Source organism: Heterocephalus glaber, unplaced genomic scaffold (genome assembly GCF_053883595.1).
Source record: "Heterocephalus glaber isolate CG9 unplaced genomic scaffold, H.glaber_assembly_v1.0 deba00001523, whole genome shotgun sequence".
Classification (NCBI taxonomy): domain Eukaryota; kingdom Metazoa; phylum Chordata; class Mammalia; order Rodentia; family Bathyergidae; genus Heterocephalus; species Heterocephalus glaber.
In genome coordinates, this window is record NW_028258327.1 from 32,495,754 (window position 1) to 32,519,407 (window position 23,654).

The window sequence follows — 23,654 nt, forward strand, 5'->3', positions numbered from 1 at the left end:
AATGTAGCTGTTGTTGATTTATACACAGAGTGTTATCCTTAGCATGAATGTACAGTTAAGCACACTTGATAGGTAGTTACTCTTTCTATGGGTGGTTAACAGCTGCAGGAGCAGCACATAGACTGGAACAGGAGCCTATTTCACAAACAGCACCTTCTAAAGTGCTGCATTAGGCAAATAAATTCCAATGATGCTGATGGTAATTCATTCAAGAGATCTTACTCCATCTGAAACCAAGGACTTTTACCACTTGCTTGGTTATATATGAACAATAAAGCCTCCTCACTGATCTCACTGAAGTGAATAACAGAAAGTAAACAGTCTAACTTAAACGAGCATGCTCAAATTCAAATAGTAGAAAATCCAAAAGAAAAATTGCTTTGAGTTGTTTTAGAAAGTGAAGTGCCCAAAATTCTTTTACTTCTAGGTCCTACTATTTTAGAGCCTAGTATTCTACTTCACAAGACAGTGTTTTAATACTAACAAACTCAAGTTTTCCCTCTAAGCCAACTACAACAAGCAATTGAAATTTGATCTTTGTCAGTTTGCAGTAATGCCATTTTAACTCACAATACAAAATGTATAGTTCTTTTACTCATCCTTCAAAATAATATAATATTTTTTTGTTCGTTTTGTTTTTGGTACTGGGGATCAAACTCAGGACCTTGCGCTTGTGCGGCAGGAGCCCGAACCACTGAGCTAAATCCCTGGCCCTAATATAATATTTTAAAAAACTAAAATGTTTTTAAACAGTTTCTGCTATGACTTAAAGTCTGTAGGCCTCCCTCTATGTTGCCTGGTGTGACTTTGGGAAATTATTGAAATAGGACACTTAGTTACTATCACAGACACAAATTATGAATTTTTGCTGACTACACATTCATTTCAGTATACAATAAGCCTTGATATGCCTTATGGACAATGTCTCCTTGTGTTTCCATGGAACCTAGTTTGATAAATCGTATCTAAAAACACTCGAGGGCCAGGGATTTGGCTCAGTGGTTCTGGTGCCTGCCTCGAAAGCCCAAGGTCCCGAGTTTGATCCCTGGTACCAAAAAAAAAAAAGTAAAAACACTCCAGAGAGACTGAGATGCCACTGTACCTTTCATATCCATTAATAGGTACTTTCTTTATTCACTGATTTGATTGTGTTTGTTCACATTGAGTCTGTTCAATTTCATAGAAGCAGTAAATGCTAGGACTTGGTTTAGGGGCCCAAAGCCAAGGATCACAGTATGTTTGAGGTGAAAGAGGCCCTGGATATGAAACACATTTCATGAATAAAAGGTGGTGGCAGAAAATTATCCTTAGAGTCACACAGAGTTATGTTTAGACTTAGCTTCTGAGAGACTTAGTTTCCTCATCTACAAGATGGGACTATCAATATGACTCACACCTGCATTTGTCATATCCTGTAACTGGGACAAATAACTAACACCCACAACTTCAAGGATTAGAGGTTTATTTGGATCATGATTTCAATAGATCGAGGCCATAGTTGGCTGGATCCAATGGAAAAACTGCATGGTGGAAGGGTAGGGTAGCAGAGTGCTACCTCACCTCATGGCAGCTAGGAGACAGAGAAAGAAGAATGAAGCCTGAGCAAGAACACACCCTTTCAGGTCATACCCCAGTGACCTACCTTCTCCAATCAGGCCTCACCTCCTAAAGGCACATTCATCTATAACCTCATTAATGGATTAATCCACTGAGGAATGCAGGGCCCCAGTTATCCACTCATCTTCCAAAAGCCCCTTTTCTGAACACATGAGACTTTTGGGGTCATTTTAGACCTAAATCACAACACTGAATCACTGTGAGGCTTCAATGAAGTAATACATGCAAGAATATTTCCCATTATCCACTTGCTAGTAGGTAATTTGACCAAATTAACTAGGTGTTTAGTTAGGAATATACCCAAGAGCAACTTCATGACTTGGATTTCACACTATTTCTACAATAGTATTCTAATTTGAGGAATAAGTAAGATGTTAACTAATGAAGATATTTTGTTGCAGGTTTGAAAAAATAAACTCTATGACAAATTATTACCATTTCCACAGAGAGAGCAGCAGGGGAGAAAAAATGTCACTCAGAGACAGAGGTGCAACATCAGCCATTGTGTTTCTGATGAACATCTAAGGATGTACAGGGAATTTGCTCAGAAATTATCACACAGTAAGAAATCAATGCTGCTACAAGTCACAATTAGTTTAGGCTATTAAGACAGTTTTAAATATGCTTCTTCAAGAATTACTGTTCCAAATGTGAAGCAGCAGTGGTCCCGTCTGGGGTAGGAGTGGAGAAAGGTAGGTGTTTGCCAGCCACTGCATCGGGGAGGTGACACTCCCTTGACCAGATGTGATCTGGGTGGGGAGTCAGCTGAGAATATGTCCCTAGAGTGTCCAGGTTATCTCTATCTTCCATAATAGATTTCCAAAACTAAAATGCATATTTGAAACTTGTTTTTTGTGAATTCAGATGTATCAAAATTTGTTTTTTAGCTTTTTAAAAATGACTTCATTGGAAGAATAAATTGATCATCTCATTTTCCTTTGCTCAAATCTAATGAATTTTTTTCTTCAGAGTAAGCCATGAGTTATGCTTAAAAACCACATAAACCAGGGATTTCTGATACTTGAGATAAGTGAACACAAGGATCTGTGATACTGGAAGTGAGATCCTGGGGGAAGTTATGGAGTTCTGTTGAAGGTCCTTAAAATAGGACTGAGATTTTACTTGTATGAGACAGTTCAAATGCATCTGAAATAAATTAAAACTAAAAATATCAGACTGTGTCACATATAGTCAGAAAGTATTATTTTGTGAATTTTTTCAATTACACATATTTACATAATTTGTCAGTTTAATGATCTTGGCATAAAATATATCTATTTTTTGTGGGTAGTACTCCAAAAAGTTTGAAAAGCTTAAAGTCTAGATCACTGTTCTCCAACATTTTTGTTGAGAACCATTTACCAATTAACAATAAAAGGAAAACATTGAGAATGAATACTAGTATTGATTTAATAAAAGTACTACTTCTGTTTTATGTACATTTAAATGAAAATATATAAACACAAAATTTAAAGGATGACATACAAAGCTAGTTTATATGAGAGTTGTAAAATTTTCTTCCTATATTACATTGGCTTGAATTTTGAAGCTCACTTCTTTTAGGGTACCTCTCAAATCCCTTAGAATATAGTGATTCAAGTCTCAGACTACATATTTGCTCAGTATTATACTTAATTATAGTCAAGAAGCATATGCAGAACTCATTATTCATTAATGGGTGATTTATAGCACAAAAATTTTTTTTTTTTTTTGTACCAGGGATCGAAGTCAGGAATTTGGGCTTGTGAGGCAGACAGCGGCATCACTGAGCTAAATCCTCAGCCTTTATAGTACAAAATTTTTGAGAAAGGACTTAGAAGTGATACCCAAAATGCAGTGAGAGCAGCCTAGCAGAAGCAATAAGCAAGAGAAGACTGAGCGCTGCAGCTACTGACATTCTTACCTGTGTTACTTTCTATCAAAGACAGTTGGGTAAATCTGCTCCTGTAGCATCAATTTAAGAATTTTAATAAGAACTTTGCTCAATAGCTTTCAAGGTAGTTGCTTTCACAATTGAATGTTTATGTAATACTTTATACTTCCTATAATGTTAATGCTTGATTCAAAGGAATCATTTCTTTCTTTTTTTTTTTTTTGTACCAGGGATCGAACTCGGGTCCTTGCGCTTGCCCAGCAGGCGGCAAAACCACTGAGCTAAATCCCCGGCCATTTATTTCTATAATTTATCAATATATTGATGTAGAAAATATCAAGAAGAAAATTAGATTTTTACTTTGTAACTGTAAAACTTCAATTAAACCTCAGTTGCAGCTTCAAATTTCCTGTTTGAGTCAAAAATTTCTAGAATCCATTTTGAAACTGGAGTGTATGAATTGGTGATGACTGGAAACCAATCACACCCATTACATAGCAAGAACCGTCAGTCATTTTTACATAAAATCTCATTTAATTATTGTTGAACTCAGAATTATTTTTATTTTAAAATGAAAAAGTCAGCTCAGCATCAAGCAGAGTAGATTCATAATTGAATAGCACCATCTGACTAAAACTCCATACTCTTCCCACAGCTCCTGAATCATGCACTTGCAGTCAGGCTTGCCATGTGGAAACTGAACTCTGAAGACCCCAAAGAGACATCTTTCTGAGGGAGACTCCTAAGTGTTCACCTAAATTCTTTTCTCCATATTCTCAGCCTTTATCTAGACCACATTACCCCGGTCCTCTTCAGACAGGCATGGCCAAATGACTATGTCCTAGTTTAGGGAATCATGAAGTACATGCCATCAATAGGTCAGGGTTTATAAGAAAGATGCATGTCTCATTTACAATTTCAGTTTCTCTCTTCTCTGCTAGCTGACTCTGAATGTGGGAATCAGACTTGACCATGAAGATACTGACAAGTCCCAGTGAGGCAGAAACACTACTTGGAAGATATTACCCACCTCCCTGAAATAACCTACCTGGGCAAGTACTAAGTTGCAATTGTGTGTAAGACATTATATTCTTATATCTATTAGTTATACTAGTTTAGTCTACAATAAAAATAAAAATTTTTTCAGAGGTTTCAGATCTTGACAATCAATCAAGGACTGAGATTTGACTGCAAATACCATCTTAACCATCACCACCTCAAATAAAATTACTCCATTTTCACTTTTAGAAATAATGGAAATGTCAAGAGGGTCCTCCCTAAAATACTGTATTTGCTGGTGAGATCCAGATTTTAAAATTATACACTTGGCAGAAGGCCTCTGTATTCCTTAGGAACAAAGTTTTGATGCACAAGAAACCATTCGATACTGAGTATAGGAAAGGAAGTTTGGGAGAATGGAGAACAGAGGTAGCTTAGCCTTACATATAGGATGCTTTATATACAGAAGCAACATTTACATATTTAGGCTTCATGTTTAATTGATCATGTCTGAATTTGTGAGTACTTAGTATTTGAAAACTCTTTCAGAATCTAGAAGGTGGTGTTAGCAGGTAAATTAAGGGGCTGAATTGAGTTACTCCCCTAGTTCAGTTGTAGGAGCCCTAGCCCCAGTATCTTACAATTGGATGGTATCTGGAAACAGGGTCTTTAAATAGGTGACTAAGGCAAGTGGTGGCTGTTTAGGTGGGTCTTTATGTAAGTGGTGGCTGGTATCTTAATAAGAAGTGGAGATTTAGAGATGAACACTCAGACAGGGACAACCACATGAAGACAAAGGGAAAAGGTATAAGTCCCCAGAAGGTACTAACCAAGGCAATGTCTTGATCCTGAACTTTCAGCCTCCACAGTTGTGAGAAAATAAATTTCTATTGTTTAAGCCACCCCATCTGTGCTACTTTTTTTTAATGACAGTCCAAGCAAATAATAGAGTGACCAATTACAGAAGAATTGTTGCATGTAAGTCTTAAGAAGGAGCTTACTCTTTCTACTGGTGGCAGAAGGGGGAGAAGACAGAAGAGACCATAAGAATGACATTAGACAAAATAATGTCACTTCCCTGAATGCTCTTCTCACTCCTCTTTCCTTTGAGTATTTCAATTGCCTTTCAAAGGTGTTTCCCTTTGTAAACATGTAATTCTGACATAGATAATTTCTGGTAAAGCTCCAAAAAGTAGAAACTACAAAAATATTACTAATCTCAAACTCCTGAGTAGAATCAGTAATAAAAGATATGAGATAACCTGGGTGGCTTTCAGATTTTACTGGAGAGACATAATACAATTGCTTGGTTCAGGTACTCTGTATTTATATCCATACTGACATTAGAATATTAAATGACTCCTCCTCCTGCTAAATTGGTATGCAATCAAAACATTAAACATTTTCATTGTTCTGTTTAGGAACCAAATAGTCTAAACTCTCATGAATATGTAAATCAACCCCTCTAAGCACATTATTAATTATTTCAAAGATGGTTGGAGGTCGCCAGCTCATACAAATTTCTCTTCATGAAGTTTCATTAACACAAGATATCATGTAATGAGGAAAGATAAAGTTTTATCACAGTTACTGAGTGAGTTTGTGTGTGTGTGAGAATGGTCAAAGTAATGTACAATACTGCACACAGCACAAGCAGGCTCTGAGTATTTGCGTTTGGAGGATGTTCATAGTGGAGGTGAGGAAGGAGGACAATCTAGAACTAGAACAATTTAAAAACAAACATCTGTCTGACTTGGAAAGTGTGTACAGTATTTAAAATGTAAAGCAACTTCTGCCTCAAACTAACTTAAATTTTCTTTATCTAGAGGCTGCACATGATTCTGCTTTCTTCCAAAATAAAGTTGTGCCTCGCTGCAAAAATCTGTAGCCCATGAATATACATCCCACAAGCCTTTTCCTGAGAAATTAGAGAGAGTAGAGTGTGTTGAACATTGTGCCTCCAACTTTGCACTAAGCAATGTGTTTCTGGCCGTGTTTAGTCAGCTTCTGTTTCTGTAGTTTTCAGTGATTCACATGCTCTGATCCAAATCTAGGGACAAACTGTGAAAAGGGGCTGTTCACAAGACACAGGTGAAGCAGATGACAGTGATACATACAACAATGATAAAGGAAGAAAGATATTCAACACAGGCAATGAACTGTGCTTTTTATGCTTCATAATCATACGACCCTAATTCTCACAGAAGTTCAATAAGCCAAGCGACAATCTATGGTCATTTTTGCAGTTTGCCTTTACATCTCTGATTATTTGCTCAAAATTTAACTGATGAAAAAGATAATAACCTATTTTCACACCTGATAACAACTGAGATGAGGAAGATAAACATAGAGAGAGCCATCAGCTAGTGTAACGAACAAATGAACAAAACTAAGAATGAAGACACTGAATGTCATAATAATAGCCACATTTATTCAGAATTTTGTGACCAGGTCTACTACTGGAATTTATATGCTTCTGGAGATAGAAATTTGGCAAAATCTTTCAAGCATCAATTAAAGTCAAAAGCAGGTGAGTCTTTATATTGTCTAGGGAAGTCTACATAGGCAGTGATGCTATGAAGACATATTTTAATAAACAGAAGAAGAGAACCTAAAGAGAGCTATTTTTGAACAAGTCTTGCAGCTCTCTTAAACATTTACAGGCATCTTTTCAGATCTCTTTCAATAAGAAAGAATATTATATTTGAAAAATAGTTTACTTTTGCCCTGACTAAACAAATTCTTAAGAGTTTTTGTGTTTAACCACTTAATAAGATGTGAGAAAAAAGGAAAAGGGCAGAAATTCAAGCAAAGTAAGACTCAGGTTAAAGTTCACTTGGACATGGGGCTCCTTCTGAAGGTGAAGGGAGTGAAGCTATGGGGAGTATTCACATAGGAGTTGAGAACCACTGCCTTTGCAGCTCACCAAAGACTTGTGCCTCAAGCATAAAAACCTGTTGATGTTTCTGAGGTAGGATTCTACAAAGACAGTGATTCCAAAGCCAGACAGATGACCGAACAGTCAGGCCCTTGTTGATCTAGCTGAAATGAGCTCTGGAACACTATCAATTTTGTCCTACAGCTCTTTTTCTGGTCCTTGTCCATGTACCAGTCACTCCCGGTAATGAAGTGACTTGATTGAGTGTTGTTCCTGTTGCAGGCAGGGAAAGGAAAGCTGAAAAGCCATCAATAAATCGTGCCTTCCTCCATCCTTTGCACCAGTATTAGGAACACTACATGTTTACAGTCCTGTTTGCTTTTTCTCCTGGGGACATGGCCATACCCTATCTCTCACTGGCCCTTTCCAGCCCTCAGTACACACACTATGTGGTTGGTTAGCTGGCCCCAAAGGACAGAGTTCTGCTATAAGGAATGTGGGAAGGAGTTAGGGGCTCTTTGTCGGGCCTTTATGATATCCCCAGGTTGGAGTATGGTTTGCTCTGGTCCTGAGCAATTCTACTGCATGCAGAGAGCCCAGCAAGGACCTGGAGGCCAGTGAGGATAAGAAACCCACTAGGTGGCAGAAGATGCAGTTCGGGTCCTGGATGATGGTGTGTCACAAAGGCACACAGCCAGCCCACAATAGAGTATGACACAAGTAGAAATAAACCATCACTGTGAGAAGCCACTGAGGTTTCACTGTTGCTTTGCTTAGAGAAGGTAGACTGCTGTCTTTACACTGCCTTATACTTCCAAATAAAAGAAGAGGCATAAAAATTGCTAAGTGATGAATTAAGATGTGTTATGTATGAACCAGTTCCTCTCAAGGAATCTAATCTTGAGATATTGCAAACAGTATAAAAAAAATAAATTTTAAAAAAAAATTTGCTAACCAATCTCCCAAAACAATACAGAAAAGAATTTAACATTAACTTCAGAAAATAAAAATTTTGATTTAATTTCAATTGATTTTGAGGCAGAAACAATACTGGCTTTGGATTGCAAGCACATCAGGAATTTAAATCCTGCTTTCAATGCCTTTTCATGGTGACTATTACAAATATGCAAGATACAGGAACTTGGTGTAGAAGAGGCTGCATATATCAAAGAGGCAGACAGACAGACACACAAGGAATGTGGGTGTCGATAGGCTTCGGCTCATTTTGTAAATATTTTGGAGATTATAGTATAAATTATCAAATTGCTTTTTTGGAAATTCATGAATTAATATTCTTATCTCTTTTGAATGTGTACTGATCATTTTATATTTTGGGCTTTAAAGCCATAATTCCTCAGCAACTAATTATGTTGAACTTTTTAATGTGTGTATTGACCATCTGCATATCTTCTATGGTAATTTATCTATTAATATATTTGCCAGCTTTCCCCAAGGTGGTTTTAAGAATTATAGAGTTGATTCTTTGTGTATATCTGGGAGATTAGTCAAGAAAAGAACCATTATTGTTGTATTTTATGTTTAGCTAGCTAACTAGCTGTCTGAAACTTGGGCTTTTTAACCCTCCGGGCATCAGGAATACCTCTGTACCTCAAAAGGATCAGGCAAACAAACAACAGTGCCAACAAAGATCCAAGGCCCTGAGGGACTGCAGTAAGTGAGTGAGCATATTTGATGGAAAAAAGAGTTGCATTCAAGATTAGATGAAAACTGGAATTATATGAAAAATGACTTGGGAGAAGAAAGTTAAATATTAAACAACAACAACAAAAATCAAACCAGACACATTTGGATGACACTAGTAGCAATACCAAAGGTATGTCATAGGGAAGGTAGGAGCTGTTCCCCCAGAACTGCACAGAAAATCTATGTTGTCAGGGCTCAGTATAGATAAATGGTAAGTATATTATGCAGAGTCTTCATCATGTGAATTCTAGAACAACATCCTGAAGACAAATCAACCTAAAATCCCAAAGCTTCACTAAATCAGTGAGTGATACTCAGTGTTAAGAGCAGATAGAGAGGATCCTTTGGCATTTCAAAATAATTCCTAACATGGAATGCTAATAATAGCAGGCACAGAAAAGACACAGTAAATATTTCAGAATAATTACCATGTTTTTCCCATAGTTTATACCTTTATGCAAGGGTTTGTCAGAGGTTCTGGAAATAGGCTGTTTTACCTGTGTTTTACCAATCTTGTTTCCAATTCTGTCAACATATATTGAAAGACCTATGCTTGCTATCAAATCAGATCATTCACAGGCAAAGCAGACCTTGGCAGAAGAAGCAGTTTTGCACTTATTAATGCTATGGTCTCCACTGCAAAATGCATGTTGCTCACAGAATGTGTACCCTTTTGTGGGGACTAGATGGACATATATCTGTAAGCACTAAGAATGGTACCTTATATACGGTAAGCACTTGAGAATAGCTATAATTATTCATTTTTGATTCCTGGGGAAATAAAATTCAGCATTGTACCTCAAAAAACATAAAAAAAAATTCTGATTGAATGAGAATTTCACACCAGAAGAAAAGGTTTGAGGTTGGAAGGAATTTTAAGTCAGTTTTAATTATTCATCATAACAATTTTGCCAATAAAAAAGATTGGGCCATTGTTGATTACGCATATTGTGAGAATATAAAAGTCTTCAAGTGAGCTTTGAAAGCATGTAGCTCAAGGAGTGTGGAAGAGGCTTAAAAGACTAGATTATGGAAAAAAAATAGAACATCTTATTACACATGCCTTGGAAATAAGAGGCATTAGATATTGATAGAAAATGAATGTATATAGACATTGTTAGCAGGACATTTAAAATGTAGCAATATACATACATACATACATGCATAAACATGTACATATACATACATACACATTCTTTTTTTTTTTTTTTTTTTTTTGGTACCAGGGATTGAACTCGGGTCCTTGCGTTTGCACAGCAGGCAGCGAAATCACTGAGCTAAATACCTGGCCCAGATACACACTCTTATATGGCTTTTATGGGACAACTACAACTTGGAAAATAGCTAATTCATTATGAGTGTCTGTTTTCTGATAAACAGTCTCAGAAATTGATCTTAGGTTTTTAAAGATTATTTTCCTATACCGTTAGTATCCAAATACACTACATGGTTACCCCAGACTAAAGAGACAATAATGAATATTAGATAAAGGGTCATTTTGTTTGGATCAAGCAGGGTAGAGAGGAGGGAGGGATAAATAGCTGCATTTCCCACCAGAAGAGCAAGAATAGTTCAGAAATATACCAGCACAAGATAGTTTTCTCCTTCAATTAAGCTTTCAGAGCAGTAGTAACCAAGCTGCCTAGCAATGTGATTTGTTCTAATTCGTGGATTTGGAAAGTCCTTTCATATATGTTTTTTTGATTGTTGGCTGTATTCCTTAGTGGTAGGAATACAAACACCAAGAAAATTAAAAGTACTTATTTACCAATAAGTCTGCCCCATTTACAACTTCATTCAAACCCCTGGGGTCAGGAAACTCAAGGAGTGGATGTGAAGTGTAGATTCTGGTACGAGAATAACCCAGTTCTCATGGATAGATAAGAATTTTGTCCTTGAAGTGAACTGATAGATGTAAGGATAAAATAGCCTTGACTAGAAGACTAAATCTTCCTTCATTTTTCTTGAAGGAACCATAATCCAAAAATTGCTGGTCGCCATCATAGGGGCCTACACAATTTGTCTAGGCATTTTAAACTGTGATGATGGGAAGGGAATTAGACCCCCTCTTCAGAGAAATAAATAAGATCCCCAAAACTAAAACAACACCAAGACTCACTATCAAGGCCCTGTCACTTTTGTACAGTCAGAACTGCTGACATTGGCCAGGAGCCTCAAGAAAATATCCAACGGCCCTGTGTGTGGCATAGCTGGCAGGATTGGGCACTTTGCTGTACCTGATGGCACCACCAGGGACAGATGGCCCCTGAGGGGCTGACCTCTATAAGGCTGTCCTTCAATGCGTTCTGAGTTTCTTTGTGGAGTTAACGGTCATTTTTGCTCATCATATGTAGAAATAACATATTTCATTTATAAGATTCATAGGCATTGAAATAATCTTTTAATTAACCCCATGATGGGAGAAGACTGTACCATGGAAAAAATATGTATTCAATCAATTCTTGTTTCTGATAGTATACTGCTTTTATACTTTCATAAGCTTTGTTTTTCTATTTCCGTTTTATTTTCATTTCATTGCATGTGTGAAGCTCTGTGTTTGATAGATCAAGGCAAAGTTTTTCAAACTAAGATGGCCAGATAGATGTATAAGTGAATAATGCTTGGTAATTGCTTGAAGATTATAGGAAACACCAACCTAGTTACAGAATGTCCAAATATATATTCCTCTGTGAATACACACATAGATATAGATATATGCACATACAAGTTAAATACAATTTTTATGGAAGTATGCATATGTTTAAATAAGACTAAACATTACTGTTTTCAGCATTTAACCTAGTGGGATTTTAAAGTCATTATTGTAATGCAGCCACATATTAAGTTTACTAGTGTATTATCCTCATTTCACCTAAAATGAAACTAAGGCATACCAAAGTTAGAGCCCCATGCCCAACATTACAAGGCTACTAGGATTCAGGGCCAGGATTTGAACTAGATCTCTCTGAGGCTCTGTGTACACACTAGTTTATGTGCAAAATGACTCACTGGTTTAGGGGGCAATATTTAGATTTATACAGTTATTATTTAAAATAGAAAAACAACCTTCATGAAGACTTCCTATACAGACTGATTCTGGGACCCTCTCCTGCCCTAGTCTGTGTCTACTGAGCATGTGTAACAGACCATGGGACAGCAGGAGTCTGAGCCCTCCCTGTCTATTATCTTCGGCAGATGACCTACTCTTGGCTAAAAAAAAATCATGGATAAGTTGTCTCATTTAAACTAAGGTAGTCTTTTAAAACAGATAAGTGACTTAATAATCCTGCAAAGAAACCATTAATTGAAGATAGAACTTATACTGTTTGCACAAGCAAAAAGAGAAAACAACAAAACTGAGGTCGCAGGGACCATTATCCCTGAGGAGTGACCCTGGTTGGACTATGTCATCGGCCTCAGGCACAGGCTAAGAAGTACATGAAACCAGTAGCCTTAGAACCACATATAAATGTCAAACAAGGAATAAATGAAGAGTCTCTGTTGAGCAAGGACAAAGACAATCCAGTTAGGTTTTACACACACACACACACACACACACACACACACACAGAGTCCCTAATATTTGAAGTCCTTTCATATAATGTGGGGAAACATTCTAAGTTTCTAAGAATCTAAGTTTCTAATATTCTAAGGATGTCGTTAACATACTTAAAAATAAAATTAATTAATTTTCAAAAAGGTATTTAAATAAGTGTGCACATAACTCTATTAGTTGTAGCAATGTTTGTAATAAACAATGAAAATGAAATGTCTAACAATAACAGGAAAGTAAAGTATATTTATACAATGGAATTCAATGATTCTACATTTTTAAATGGACAAAATATTTATATACTACTTAGAAGTGCTCTCTAGAATACAACATAAATTTTAGAGAGAAAAAAGTGAGGCCAAGAAAAATGTACATGAATAACTGCTGATATCACTAAGTAATAAGTTTTTTTTGCAAGGGAGAAAGCAACAACAATACTGTTTTGATGAAAATTCCATAAACCTAATTTGAAGTAAACAAGTATATAAGTATAACAAATATTGTAGTTTGTACTTAAAAAATATGTTTCCTACTTTTTTCAACTTGGCTAGAAACAGTGACCAATGAAGGAACAATGAGTACACGGTGACCTCCGAGGGCTAGTCCTATGGATGGGAATTAGAACTTCTGGGAAAGTGGCTGCTTCCACATTATTGGACAAGAATCAGGAGAAAAATACTACAAATCTTAATATGTTACAAAGCCAGGCTAATGAACTTTAGAGGGTTTAATTTCTTTACTTTTGTATGTGTGAAATTTTCTATGATAAAAAGATCAACATTTAAAATTAAGTGAAACCTGAAACTGATTATTAAAAAGTGTCAAGTATGAAGATTTATAAATGAGTATTTAGAAATGTTTCTGTAGTATGTGCTTTAATGAAGAAAAGAATTTAGCAATACAAAATTATCTCATTAAAAAGAGTAGAAGAGTTTTTCTGTCTGCAAATGATTGCTTCTCTGGATTTTGAAAGATTTGTTAAAAATATAAAAGCACAATACCTTTCAGTTAGTTTTCCTTGATATAGTGACATATATATTATGTGAAACTTAAGAAAAAAAATGTATTATTGCTAAACATTATTGAAAAATAAGTGTCATGACTTGAAGTCAACAGTACAATTATCTATCTTGTTTTTTGGGATCTGTGTCATTTTGAGATATACATTTTGTAGTTATGATTGACATTAAAACTGACTATGGAAAGAAATTGAACTTAAACTTGACCACTGAATAGAAGTAGAACATAGTTTCAAACTAAAATTTTGAAAGTCAATGAAGCACATTTAATTGCATCAGAGTCATTAAAGTACATATGCAGTGAGGTAGAAACTTCTATCATATTCCAAACAAAATTTAACTCAAAATACATCAGTGACCTAATATAAGAGCTAACCTGTTAGAAGAAAACATGGAATAAATCACTACAATTTTGTTTATGGCAATAGATTATTATACTTCTTATCAAAATAATAAAAGAAAAATAAATAAATTTGGCTTCCTCCCAATTCAAAACTATATTTTTATCAAAGAATATTATCAGAAAAGTGTAGACAACCTGTAGAATGGGGGAAATACTTGTAAATCTTAAATCTGATAAAGTTCTAGTATCCAGAGTATTTCAAGATTCTAACAACTCAATAACAAGAAGACAAACCACCCTGTTTAAAAATAATAAAAGCATTTGAGTAGATATTCCTGTAAAGAAGATTATAAATCGAAAATATACACATGAGAATATATTCAATATTGCCAGTCATTAAAGAAGTGAAAATCAAATCCCCTGTATGATATTACTTCACATTCCCTAAAATGACTACTTTAAAAAGACAATAACAAGTGCTGACAAGGAGGTGAAGGAATAGGAAACCTCATACGTAGATGGTGGAATATATAATGGTGTTGTAGCTGTGGACAAGTTATGAATGTTTCAAAAGGTTAAACACAGAATTCTGCTTCTAGAGAAATGACATATGTCCACACAGATACTTGCACAAAAATGTTCATAGTAGCATTATTTATAATAGTCAAAACAACACAAATTCCCATCAACAGATCAATGGATAAACAAATTAGGTTGAAGCCCTATAATGGAATGTTATTTAGCCATAAGAAGGAGTAAAGTACTGACAGAAGCTGTAACATGGCTGAATCTCAAAACAAAAATTATGTTGAATAAAATAAGGCAGACAAAGGCCACACACTGTATGATTCCATGTTTAGAAAATATCCATAATATCCATAACTTATAGAGACTGAAAGCAGATTAGTGATGTACAGTTACTGAGGCAAAGGTAAAGGGGAGTGATTGCTTCATGAGTATGAGTTGTTCTTCTTAGATAAGAAAAACATTTTAAAACTGGAGAGAAGTGGTGGTAGTACAGTATTGTCAATGAACCAAATACCATAGAATCATTCACTTTAACTGGTAAATTGTATGTTTTATTATTTTCACTTCAATGAAAAATAATATATGTAAGGCCGGGCTTGGTGGTGCACCTGTAACCCCAGCACATCGGAGGCAAAGGCAGGAGGATCTCTGTGAGTTTCAGGCCAGCCAGGGCTACATAGTAAGTTCAAGGCCAGCATGAACTACATAGTGAGACCCTGTCTCCAAAAAAAAAAATAATAATAATACTATATGTAATAATTGTAATAATAGTACAGTACAAGTAAAATTTTTTAATGTTAGATAATAAAAAGTATATTAAATCTTAAATACTTTAGCTTTAACTCATTCTTCCTTAATTTCTTTTTCAAATATGTTCTTTCATACATACAGAGTATATGCACAACATTTTTAGTGTTGGGGTGCCAGTTTAAAATTTGGATGAAATTGCTGCAAATTCAGGTAACAAACCCAGAACTCGTAGGTTTAGTCTATCCACAGCATATTTTGTACCTTACCAGAGTTATATTTTAAATTTTATTTTCAAGGATTTAATACAAAGAATACATTTTCTAGTTCAACATAGTATCCTGTGATATTTTCTATCTTTTGCTATGTAGCCATGAATGTTTCTTACCCAGTAATGACCAAATTTAAATTTCCAATCCCTGGGCTAGTAATTAGATATATGTAAGATAGTTTTGAATTAACTTTTTGTTTGTTTGTTTGTTTGTTTTGGTACCAGGGATCAAACTCAGGACCTTGTGCTTGCGAGGTAGGTGGCGGAACCACTGAGCTAAATCCCTGGCCCTAAGATAGTTTTAGGTTAGGGGTACTTCTTTGTTCTTAATTAGCATTAAAATGGAAAAAATAAAAGAAAGTTCTAGACTTACCCACGCAAGGCAGGGAGTAGCCAAGCTCAGGGTCATGGACGAACTGCCGATCATTGAGTCTAGTTACACAGTACAAGTGGAAACAGTCTAAGCAAATCACATGGCGGTGATTACACTGGAAAACCAGGACAGGACTCCTGTACAGATAAAGAAAGATGTTTCCTGTTAGACTGTTAAGGATAGAAAAAAAAGGTATGCTTTCCAATAATTTCTGTAGTCCTGCTTACAGCACACTGTATGCCAAAGCCTGGGCTGCTTAATCTTGAGCTCATACATACTGTCTTAGGCACTTTCTCATTCCTGAGACAAAATATTCATCACCCAAAGTTAAAGGAGGAAAAGTTGATTTTGGCTTACAGTTTGTAGAGGTTACAGTTCATGTTGGCTAGCTCCAAGGCAGGGTGGCATGGAAGTGGGACATTACAGAACAAAAACAGTACTTAGCAAGCAGGAAGCAGAAAAAGCAGCAAGCAGAAAGCTACAAGAAGCAAGCAACAGGCAACCACAGCAGTCCTCTTTCTGTCCATTATATTCTATCCATTCTACGTACCATTACAGCAGGTAGCACTCACACCCAGGAAGGGATTTCCTGTTATCCACTCCCATATCTATGCCAAACCAATCAGTGGACTAATTTAGTAATCATACACCCTTGAAAGCAGCATCATACACTTGCACACTTAATCTCAGCATCACACACTCTAGATCCAGCTACTTCTGAAAAGCCCCATCTATGACTGCATTAGGCTTTGAGGGGACATTTAGACACAAGCCATAACAGGTACAAAGCCTGCATCTAAACATTGGAAGTAATCTATGAACTATGTATAATGCTGACATTCCTAATTTTATATTTTTTATGTCAATATACTTATCAATTGTCTAAAACTTAGCTTAAGTATAATCATTTTCTAGAAGTGTTTCCCGCTTCACAATCCCCAATTAACCTAAGTTACCCTATCCATTTTATCTGTTTCTACTGACCCATTATTGTGTCACAATATTGTTGCATTTTTTTCTCTCCCATAGACTATGGTCTCTTTAAAAGTAGGTACTATGCCTATGTTGGTATTCCCATACTACAAGGTATTGTAATATTTTAAATAAATGTCTCTTGAATTTAATTTTAATGATATATTACATCTGAACTTCCTCAAAGTTAAAAGATAATTTATGATTGCACCAAAGTAGGCATGTTTAACAGTCAGTCACATTTTGCAAGCAAATGGAAAAGTAGATTTAGAAATAAAAATCATCCAACAAGGACTTTTCTACTGTAAGACTGTCTTTCCTGCCACCTCCATTTTATTCAAATATTCAGTTTCTCAAATTATGATTAGAGGATTACTAATCAACCCAATACACAAATTTTTGAATCCCCTTAAAGTGTTTTATAGGAAACTAAATCTACTGAAAATCATGTGGCTTTGCTGGCAAATGAAGCACACATGTTTATGTCAAAAAGAAAAAATTGAATATATTAACTTGAGATCAGCCCAAAGGCAATCTTAATAGCAACAAAGTTATTGGAGTCAATTTAGATAAGTCTATTCCCTGTGTAATGATAACAAAATACAAAATAGACATGTTCATTTATACCCAATTCTTAGCAGCTATAAAAGCTCTTCAAAAGCCCTTTCACTAGCAGAATTAATATTAAATATTAATATCATAGAAGATAGTTTCTTAGCAACTAAAAGGTTTTCAAAATTCTGTAATTCCACTTATTTTAAGGCAATATCTAAAACAACACAAAGTGGAAAAAACATCCCTTGAAATGTTAACACACAGATCTATTAGTAATTGGTCAGCTTATTCTGAACAAAGGTCCCTAATGTGTGTCCCTTCTCTGGACCTGCTAAAGTCCTTTTATAGTTTCATTCCTACTTCCAGGGCCCTAATTTAACTAGGCATAAACTACTCTAAACTTTCAATCTTTTCCCTTTCAATGAGTTTCTTCTGAAGATTATAAAATATAACATTTTCCTATTTCTCACCTGTCACCCTACTACATGCACATGTACACACCTGTTTTATTCACTCTGTGACCCAATATAGTTGCTATATTTTTCTGTCTTTTTTCGTACATAAGCTCTGTGAAAATTATTCCCTATTTTGCTTTGGCACAGAGGCAAACTAAGTTTTATTGATACCTAATCTGGTCTCAACACATGGAAATTCTGGAGAAAATATTAGAATAGAACATCAGTAAAAATGTTCACATATGGAACAAGAATAAAAGAAAGCTGAGAGACCATCCTGTAGAGGAAGGAAAAATAAAAACTTACAAAATTATAGCAATCAGCTACAGTGACTTAAAGATCTGGATATAAGGTATGGATACAAGATTTCTGGGAGGAAAAATATGTAGTCATCAGACTTTGGCGGCACAGAAGTTATGAGAAGGGGGAATTAATGAGTCAGAAAGGCTCTACTAGGGAGTCTGAGCTGGATTTAAAGAAAGGAGATTGATTGATACTGGGTCACTGAAAAGAAAAGTGGTTCTGGGTAAAGGGAAAGCAGACATGGAGAAGAATTCTTGAAATAAACAATAAGATGGGGTGATGGAAGGGATGCATCAGAAACAGAGTGGGAGAAGGGATGAAAAGGCCTGAGAACTGAACCAGATTCTGGTTCAGAATGGGAATAACTTTAGATGGCAGGACCAACTGAAGGTTTCTGCTGAGATCTGAATGTTTGTGTCTTCTCCAAGTTCATGTGTTGAAATCTTTACTGCCAAAGTCGTAATAGTAGTAGGAGGTGGAGTGGGGGAGGCATTAGGTCCTGAGGGTGGAACACTCACGAACGGAATTAGCACCTTAATGAAAGCCACCCTAGAAGTCTCCCTTGCTCCTTCCACCATGTGAGGACACAGTGAGAAGGCACTCTTCAGGAAGCAGGAAGCAGAGTCTCATCAGACTCTAAATCTGCCAGGACCTGAATCTTGGACTTCCTAACCTCCAGAATCATAAGAAATAAATTTCTATTGTTTATCAGCTACCCAAATTCTAGTATTTTGTTATGACAGCCCAACAGACTAAGGAAGTTTTTAAGCATGGGGGGGGGGTTATCCTATGGTAAACCTAAAATATAGGTTTACCTCTGAAAAAAGTATGGAGGGAAAGAAGCTGCAAGTAGTGAGAACTATTGGAAGGTCATTTTAGCAATTCAGACATGAGCTACTAAAGAACTGGACTACAATGTGGTGGTGACCATGGGGGTGGAAATGAAAAGATGGATGGGGGTGACATTTTTGAAGAGGACTTTCCAGGACATTTTTTCTCATGGGTCTTTTGTTCCTCCTGACATTCCTCTGTGCCCTTTGCTCAAATTATCTATAAATGTTAATTGATCAATCTACAAATGATTTTACCAGGTTATAGAGCAGTTAATTAAAGGTTAAATAAAGTTCTCAATCATATGTACAAAGAATTATAAATGCCTTACTTGAAATTACTGAAGAGTTATTTGTAAGCAATTTCTATGTTTTCATTAAAAGAGTAATCCAAAGACCCTTCGTTAACAGAATAGTCAGCATAATTGAAGAGGTTTATATAAAAACAAAAATGAGGGGCCGGGGATTTAGCTCAGTGGTTCCACTGCTTGCCTTGCAAGCGCAAGGTCTCGAGTTCGATCCCCAGTACCAAAAAAAAAAAAAAAAGAGTAGGGAAATAAAAACAAAAATGGAAAATAATCCACATGCATTACGTAAAGTAGAATATCATTGCACAGTATTCCAAACATATAAACCTGATAAATGAGATTTCTAGTATCTCTAAAAATGGCATTAATGTTTTTATATTTACTTAGTAGCATATGAAGTTTAATCTGTGTTCTACCTCATTTTTCATGCTCTCCCTTTCCACATCAAAATATATTTCTCTGTTCATCTGTTATTTTCCCTGCATGTGCCTCTTCATTTATACTCATTGAGAGAGAAACTGTGGCCACAACTTCTCAATGACTCTGCCATGTGTTGAATACAATGTGCTAGAAATTTCTAGACATGTAAGATAAGGAGCAAAATCTAAACTTGCAGGGAAATATAAATCTGGAAGAGAGACAGGAGAGGGACACAAATAGTTGGCAGACAGAGCTGAATATTTTAAGTTATATAAAGATATAAAAAATATTAGCAGGTTGTGTGGTAAGCAGCCTCCAAGATGTTCTCCCATGATCCTTGCCTCCTGTGTCATTCCTTTTCATAATGAGTGATCTATGTTGATCTATGTACACGAGGACAAATGCAGAAATGACAATATGTGGTTTCAAGACTCGATCAGAAAAGACACCTCAGCTTCTATCTGTGCTATCTGAACATTATGAGCCCTGCAGAAAGTGCGTAGCCACATCATGAGACATTCAAACAGTAATGGAGCAGGCCATCTGGTGAGAAACCAAGGCCTCCTGTCCATGGCTAAAACCAATGTGGCAGCCACTTCAGTGACTCAGCTTTCTCCCAAGGAAGTTCAGAGATGGTCATAGCCCTGGCTGCCATCCTGGATATAACTTCTGGAGACAGCCTGAGAAAAAACTATGCTGCTAAGCCCTCCTAAATTCCTGACCAAGTGGAACAGTGCAAGACAGCATTCACTGCTTCCTTAGACCACTCAGTCATAGAGAAAGTAGAATCACAGGAAAAGCAATGCAGATTAGAATAAAAAATTTAAGTAAAAAATGCTTCAGGAAATAAAAACAAAATTTTCCCACTGATGGGAGAAAAATCTTTCAATTTAGTGAACATCTGACCCTTACAAATTTACGTGTAGTTTTACTGTATTTTGTTTGTAGAGCACTAACATAGATGTTATGTACCAGCTAAAAATCTTTCAAAGCTAAAAAAAAAAAATCTTAGAAAGTTCTCCACTAAGTCTCTGTACATGGATAGCTCTAACTCCTGGGAATTTAGTAGAGCATTTTATTAGATAAAAATAATTAGAGGAGAAAAGTTACACCATTAAATAACTGGAATTTATGACTTTAACATCTGTCACTTTAAATTCCATTTAGCTAGTGATAGTTTATAACCAAACAAATAAGAAACAACTGAAATGTTAGAAATCAGGGCCAGGGATTTGACTCAGTGGTACCAGCACCTGCCTGCCAAGTTCAAGGTCCTGAGTTTGTTCCCCCAGTACTGAAAAATAAAAAATAAAAATCACATCTACAGAAGTGTGCTTTACATGAAATATTAGAAATCAAATGCGTTTTAGTGTAACTTGTATTTAGTAAAATTATCTATTAACTGCCAACTGCACTACTAACAAAGGAGTCTCCAACATGGCGCCTGCTCACGGAAAAGCTAGAGTTGGCATTCTGGCACAAATACATTGTAGGAATTCATTATTCAAGTTAGCCAAGTGAGCAATCCCTGTCACTGGAGAGGTCTCTGATCCAAGATACTAATTGATAGATTCAACTTTTAAAAAATCAAAAATTAAAATAAGCTTCAACAGTTGAATGACCTTCAAAATTCCTTCCAGCAGCCAAGTTTAAAACCCTGAAGAAAGTTCATTTGCCCATTAGTCTGCAAAGAGCCAGAGTCCTATTAAGGCTCTGGCAGATCCTGAACAACCTCATTAACTACCCCTTCCAATTGCTTCTTGCCTGCTCTGCTCATGTCTGAGTCCTTCATTTAGTCCAGTCTACTATGTCAAAAGGAGTTTGCTTTATCAGTTCTCTGAGCTTATTTGCAGAAGTCCCAATATTTCAGTATAGACAATGCACCCATACAAACTCTTCATGTCCACATTTTTCATTCATCCACTCTGCCAACACTATAGAAGGCCACTATATGCCAGGCACTGTTATGTCACTGTCCCATAAAAGTGAACAAGGATGGTGTCTTTGTTACTTTTCTCATTGCTTTGGACAATATACCTGACATCCACACGTTAAAGGAGGAAACATCTCACAGTTTGTAAAGGTTCCAGTCTGTAGACTTCTGGCTCCAAGGCAGGATGTCATGGCAGAAGAGCATAGCAGAGGAGAAAGAGTCCATAGAAGAGCAAGTAGGAGGCAGCAAGCAAGCCTCCCTTTTCCTTTTATTCCATCCATGCTACAAGCCTTTTAGGTGGTGCCTAAAAGGTAGGCCTTCCCATTATCCACAACTAGAACTATGCTAAACCAATCAGTGGACTGATTTAGTAGTGCACACTCTTAATCCCAGTATCACACATCCTAGATCCAGCCAGCTCTGAAAAGCCACACCTATGAGCACATGAGGCTTTGAGGGGACACCTGGATACAAGCCATGACAGATAGTCTATCCCCTCAGGAAGTCAGTTCTATAGGGCTGAAGACATAAGGAATTGAGTCATAGTGTGGTAAGTGCTATCATAAGCATGAGTTCAGAGACCACTGACCGATCTCCAGAGATGGAAGAAGGGTCCTGAGACAACTCATGTCTCAGTGCATTCAGAGCATATATAATGCTGAACAAATTAAATGCCTTTTGTTTTGGGGTGGGGGAGATTTAAGTAAATATAATATGAAATATTATAAATATGTTAGAAAGGGTTAAGAAAATATAACCTCTCTGCTAGTCTGCAGTAATATATTTTGTTCTTATTGTAACAAATACATAGGATAAATCAACTTGTAAATGAGAAAGGTTTATTTTATCTCACAGTTTTGGAGGTTTCAGACCACAATCAATGGACTCTGTTGCTTTGGCCTTTGGCAGGACAGTACCCCATGACAGGACCATGTCGTCTAGGAAGTCTGGTCACTCCATGGTGGCTGGGAAGCAAGAGAGGAAGAGGAAGAGGAAACAAGAGAGGAAGGGCCTGGGGTACAAGGGGACACCCCTAGGGATTTCATTTCCTCCCAGTAGGTCCCACTGCTTAAAGATTCTATACCTCTTAGCAGTGCCAAGCTGGGCAGAAAGCCTTTAACACATGGGTCATTGGGGGATGTTTCAGGTCTAAATCATAGCAATCTCCTTCCCTAAAATTCTCTTTTCACCTTAAATCCTTATTTAGTAAGTGTATATCCTATCTGTGGCACTAAATGTTACTAAATTCAAGAAAAGTTCTGCCCTCAGCATTAGTTCCAAAATTTGATCCCACCAATATCTGCTCTCAACACTGCAGAATCCCCTTTCATTAATGTGCAGCTTTATCCCTGAGCAACAACTTGATTTTATGCTTCTTGTGGCATTTTCTTGTGGCTATCTTGGGCTTTATTTAAAAGCCCCTTATCAAATTAACTGCATCTCTGTTGATATGTTAACTTTCTCTGTGTACTATCATGAAAAGAAATATGAAAATTTCAAGTAGCAGCCACTTTTTCTATTTCACACGTATTTCTTTTTAAGACATATTTGCTGATTTTAAGATTACCTACAAAATAAGAGCCATAAAACTAGTTAAGGAAAGATAAAAAGTGGCAAAAATGTGATGCTTTCCAAAGCAAACATGTTAGGCCTTGAAAGCATAGGTGTATCCTGAGTCCTCCAGTCTCATTGCATCACTGTGGCTGAGACCTACATCAGCACCCAGCCTGTCTCCACTTCCTCCCTCCCACCCTCAACCACCGACCCAATCCAGTAAGAACACCCAGCAATAGTATCAATAGTGTCCTAAAAATGTTTCCATCATGGTGGCTCTTAGCCCCAAAATATGAACTAGTTACTTGCTACCAATATAATCAGGTCCCAGGTTTTCCTTTTGACTTTCAAAGCCCTCCATAAGTTGGAGCAGCCTCACAAAATATTTCTCCACCTTTTGGTCAGAAATTCTGTTTCTC

At 36.4% G+C, this 23,654-nt stretch overlaps 1 protein-coding gene across 2 annotated transcripts in view; it reads right to left on the minus strand.

Moving 5' to 3' along the window:
- The window catches only part of Prkn (parkin RBR E3 ubiquitin protein ligase), a 1,513,344-nt gene that overhangs the window by 402,519 nt on the left and 1,087,171 nt on the right, over nucleotides 1-23,654 (minus strand). For both annotated transcript variants that reach the window (XM_087188172.1, XM_087188173.1), the window contains exon 7: nucleotides 15,906-16,042. In XM_087188172.1, coding sequence (XP_087044298.1) covers nucleotides 15,906-16,042 — 137 coding nt within the window. The remainder of the gene's footprint in view (nucleotides 1-15,905; nucleotides 16,043-23,654) is intronic.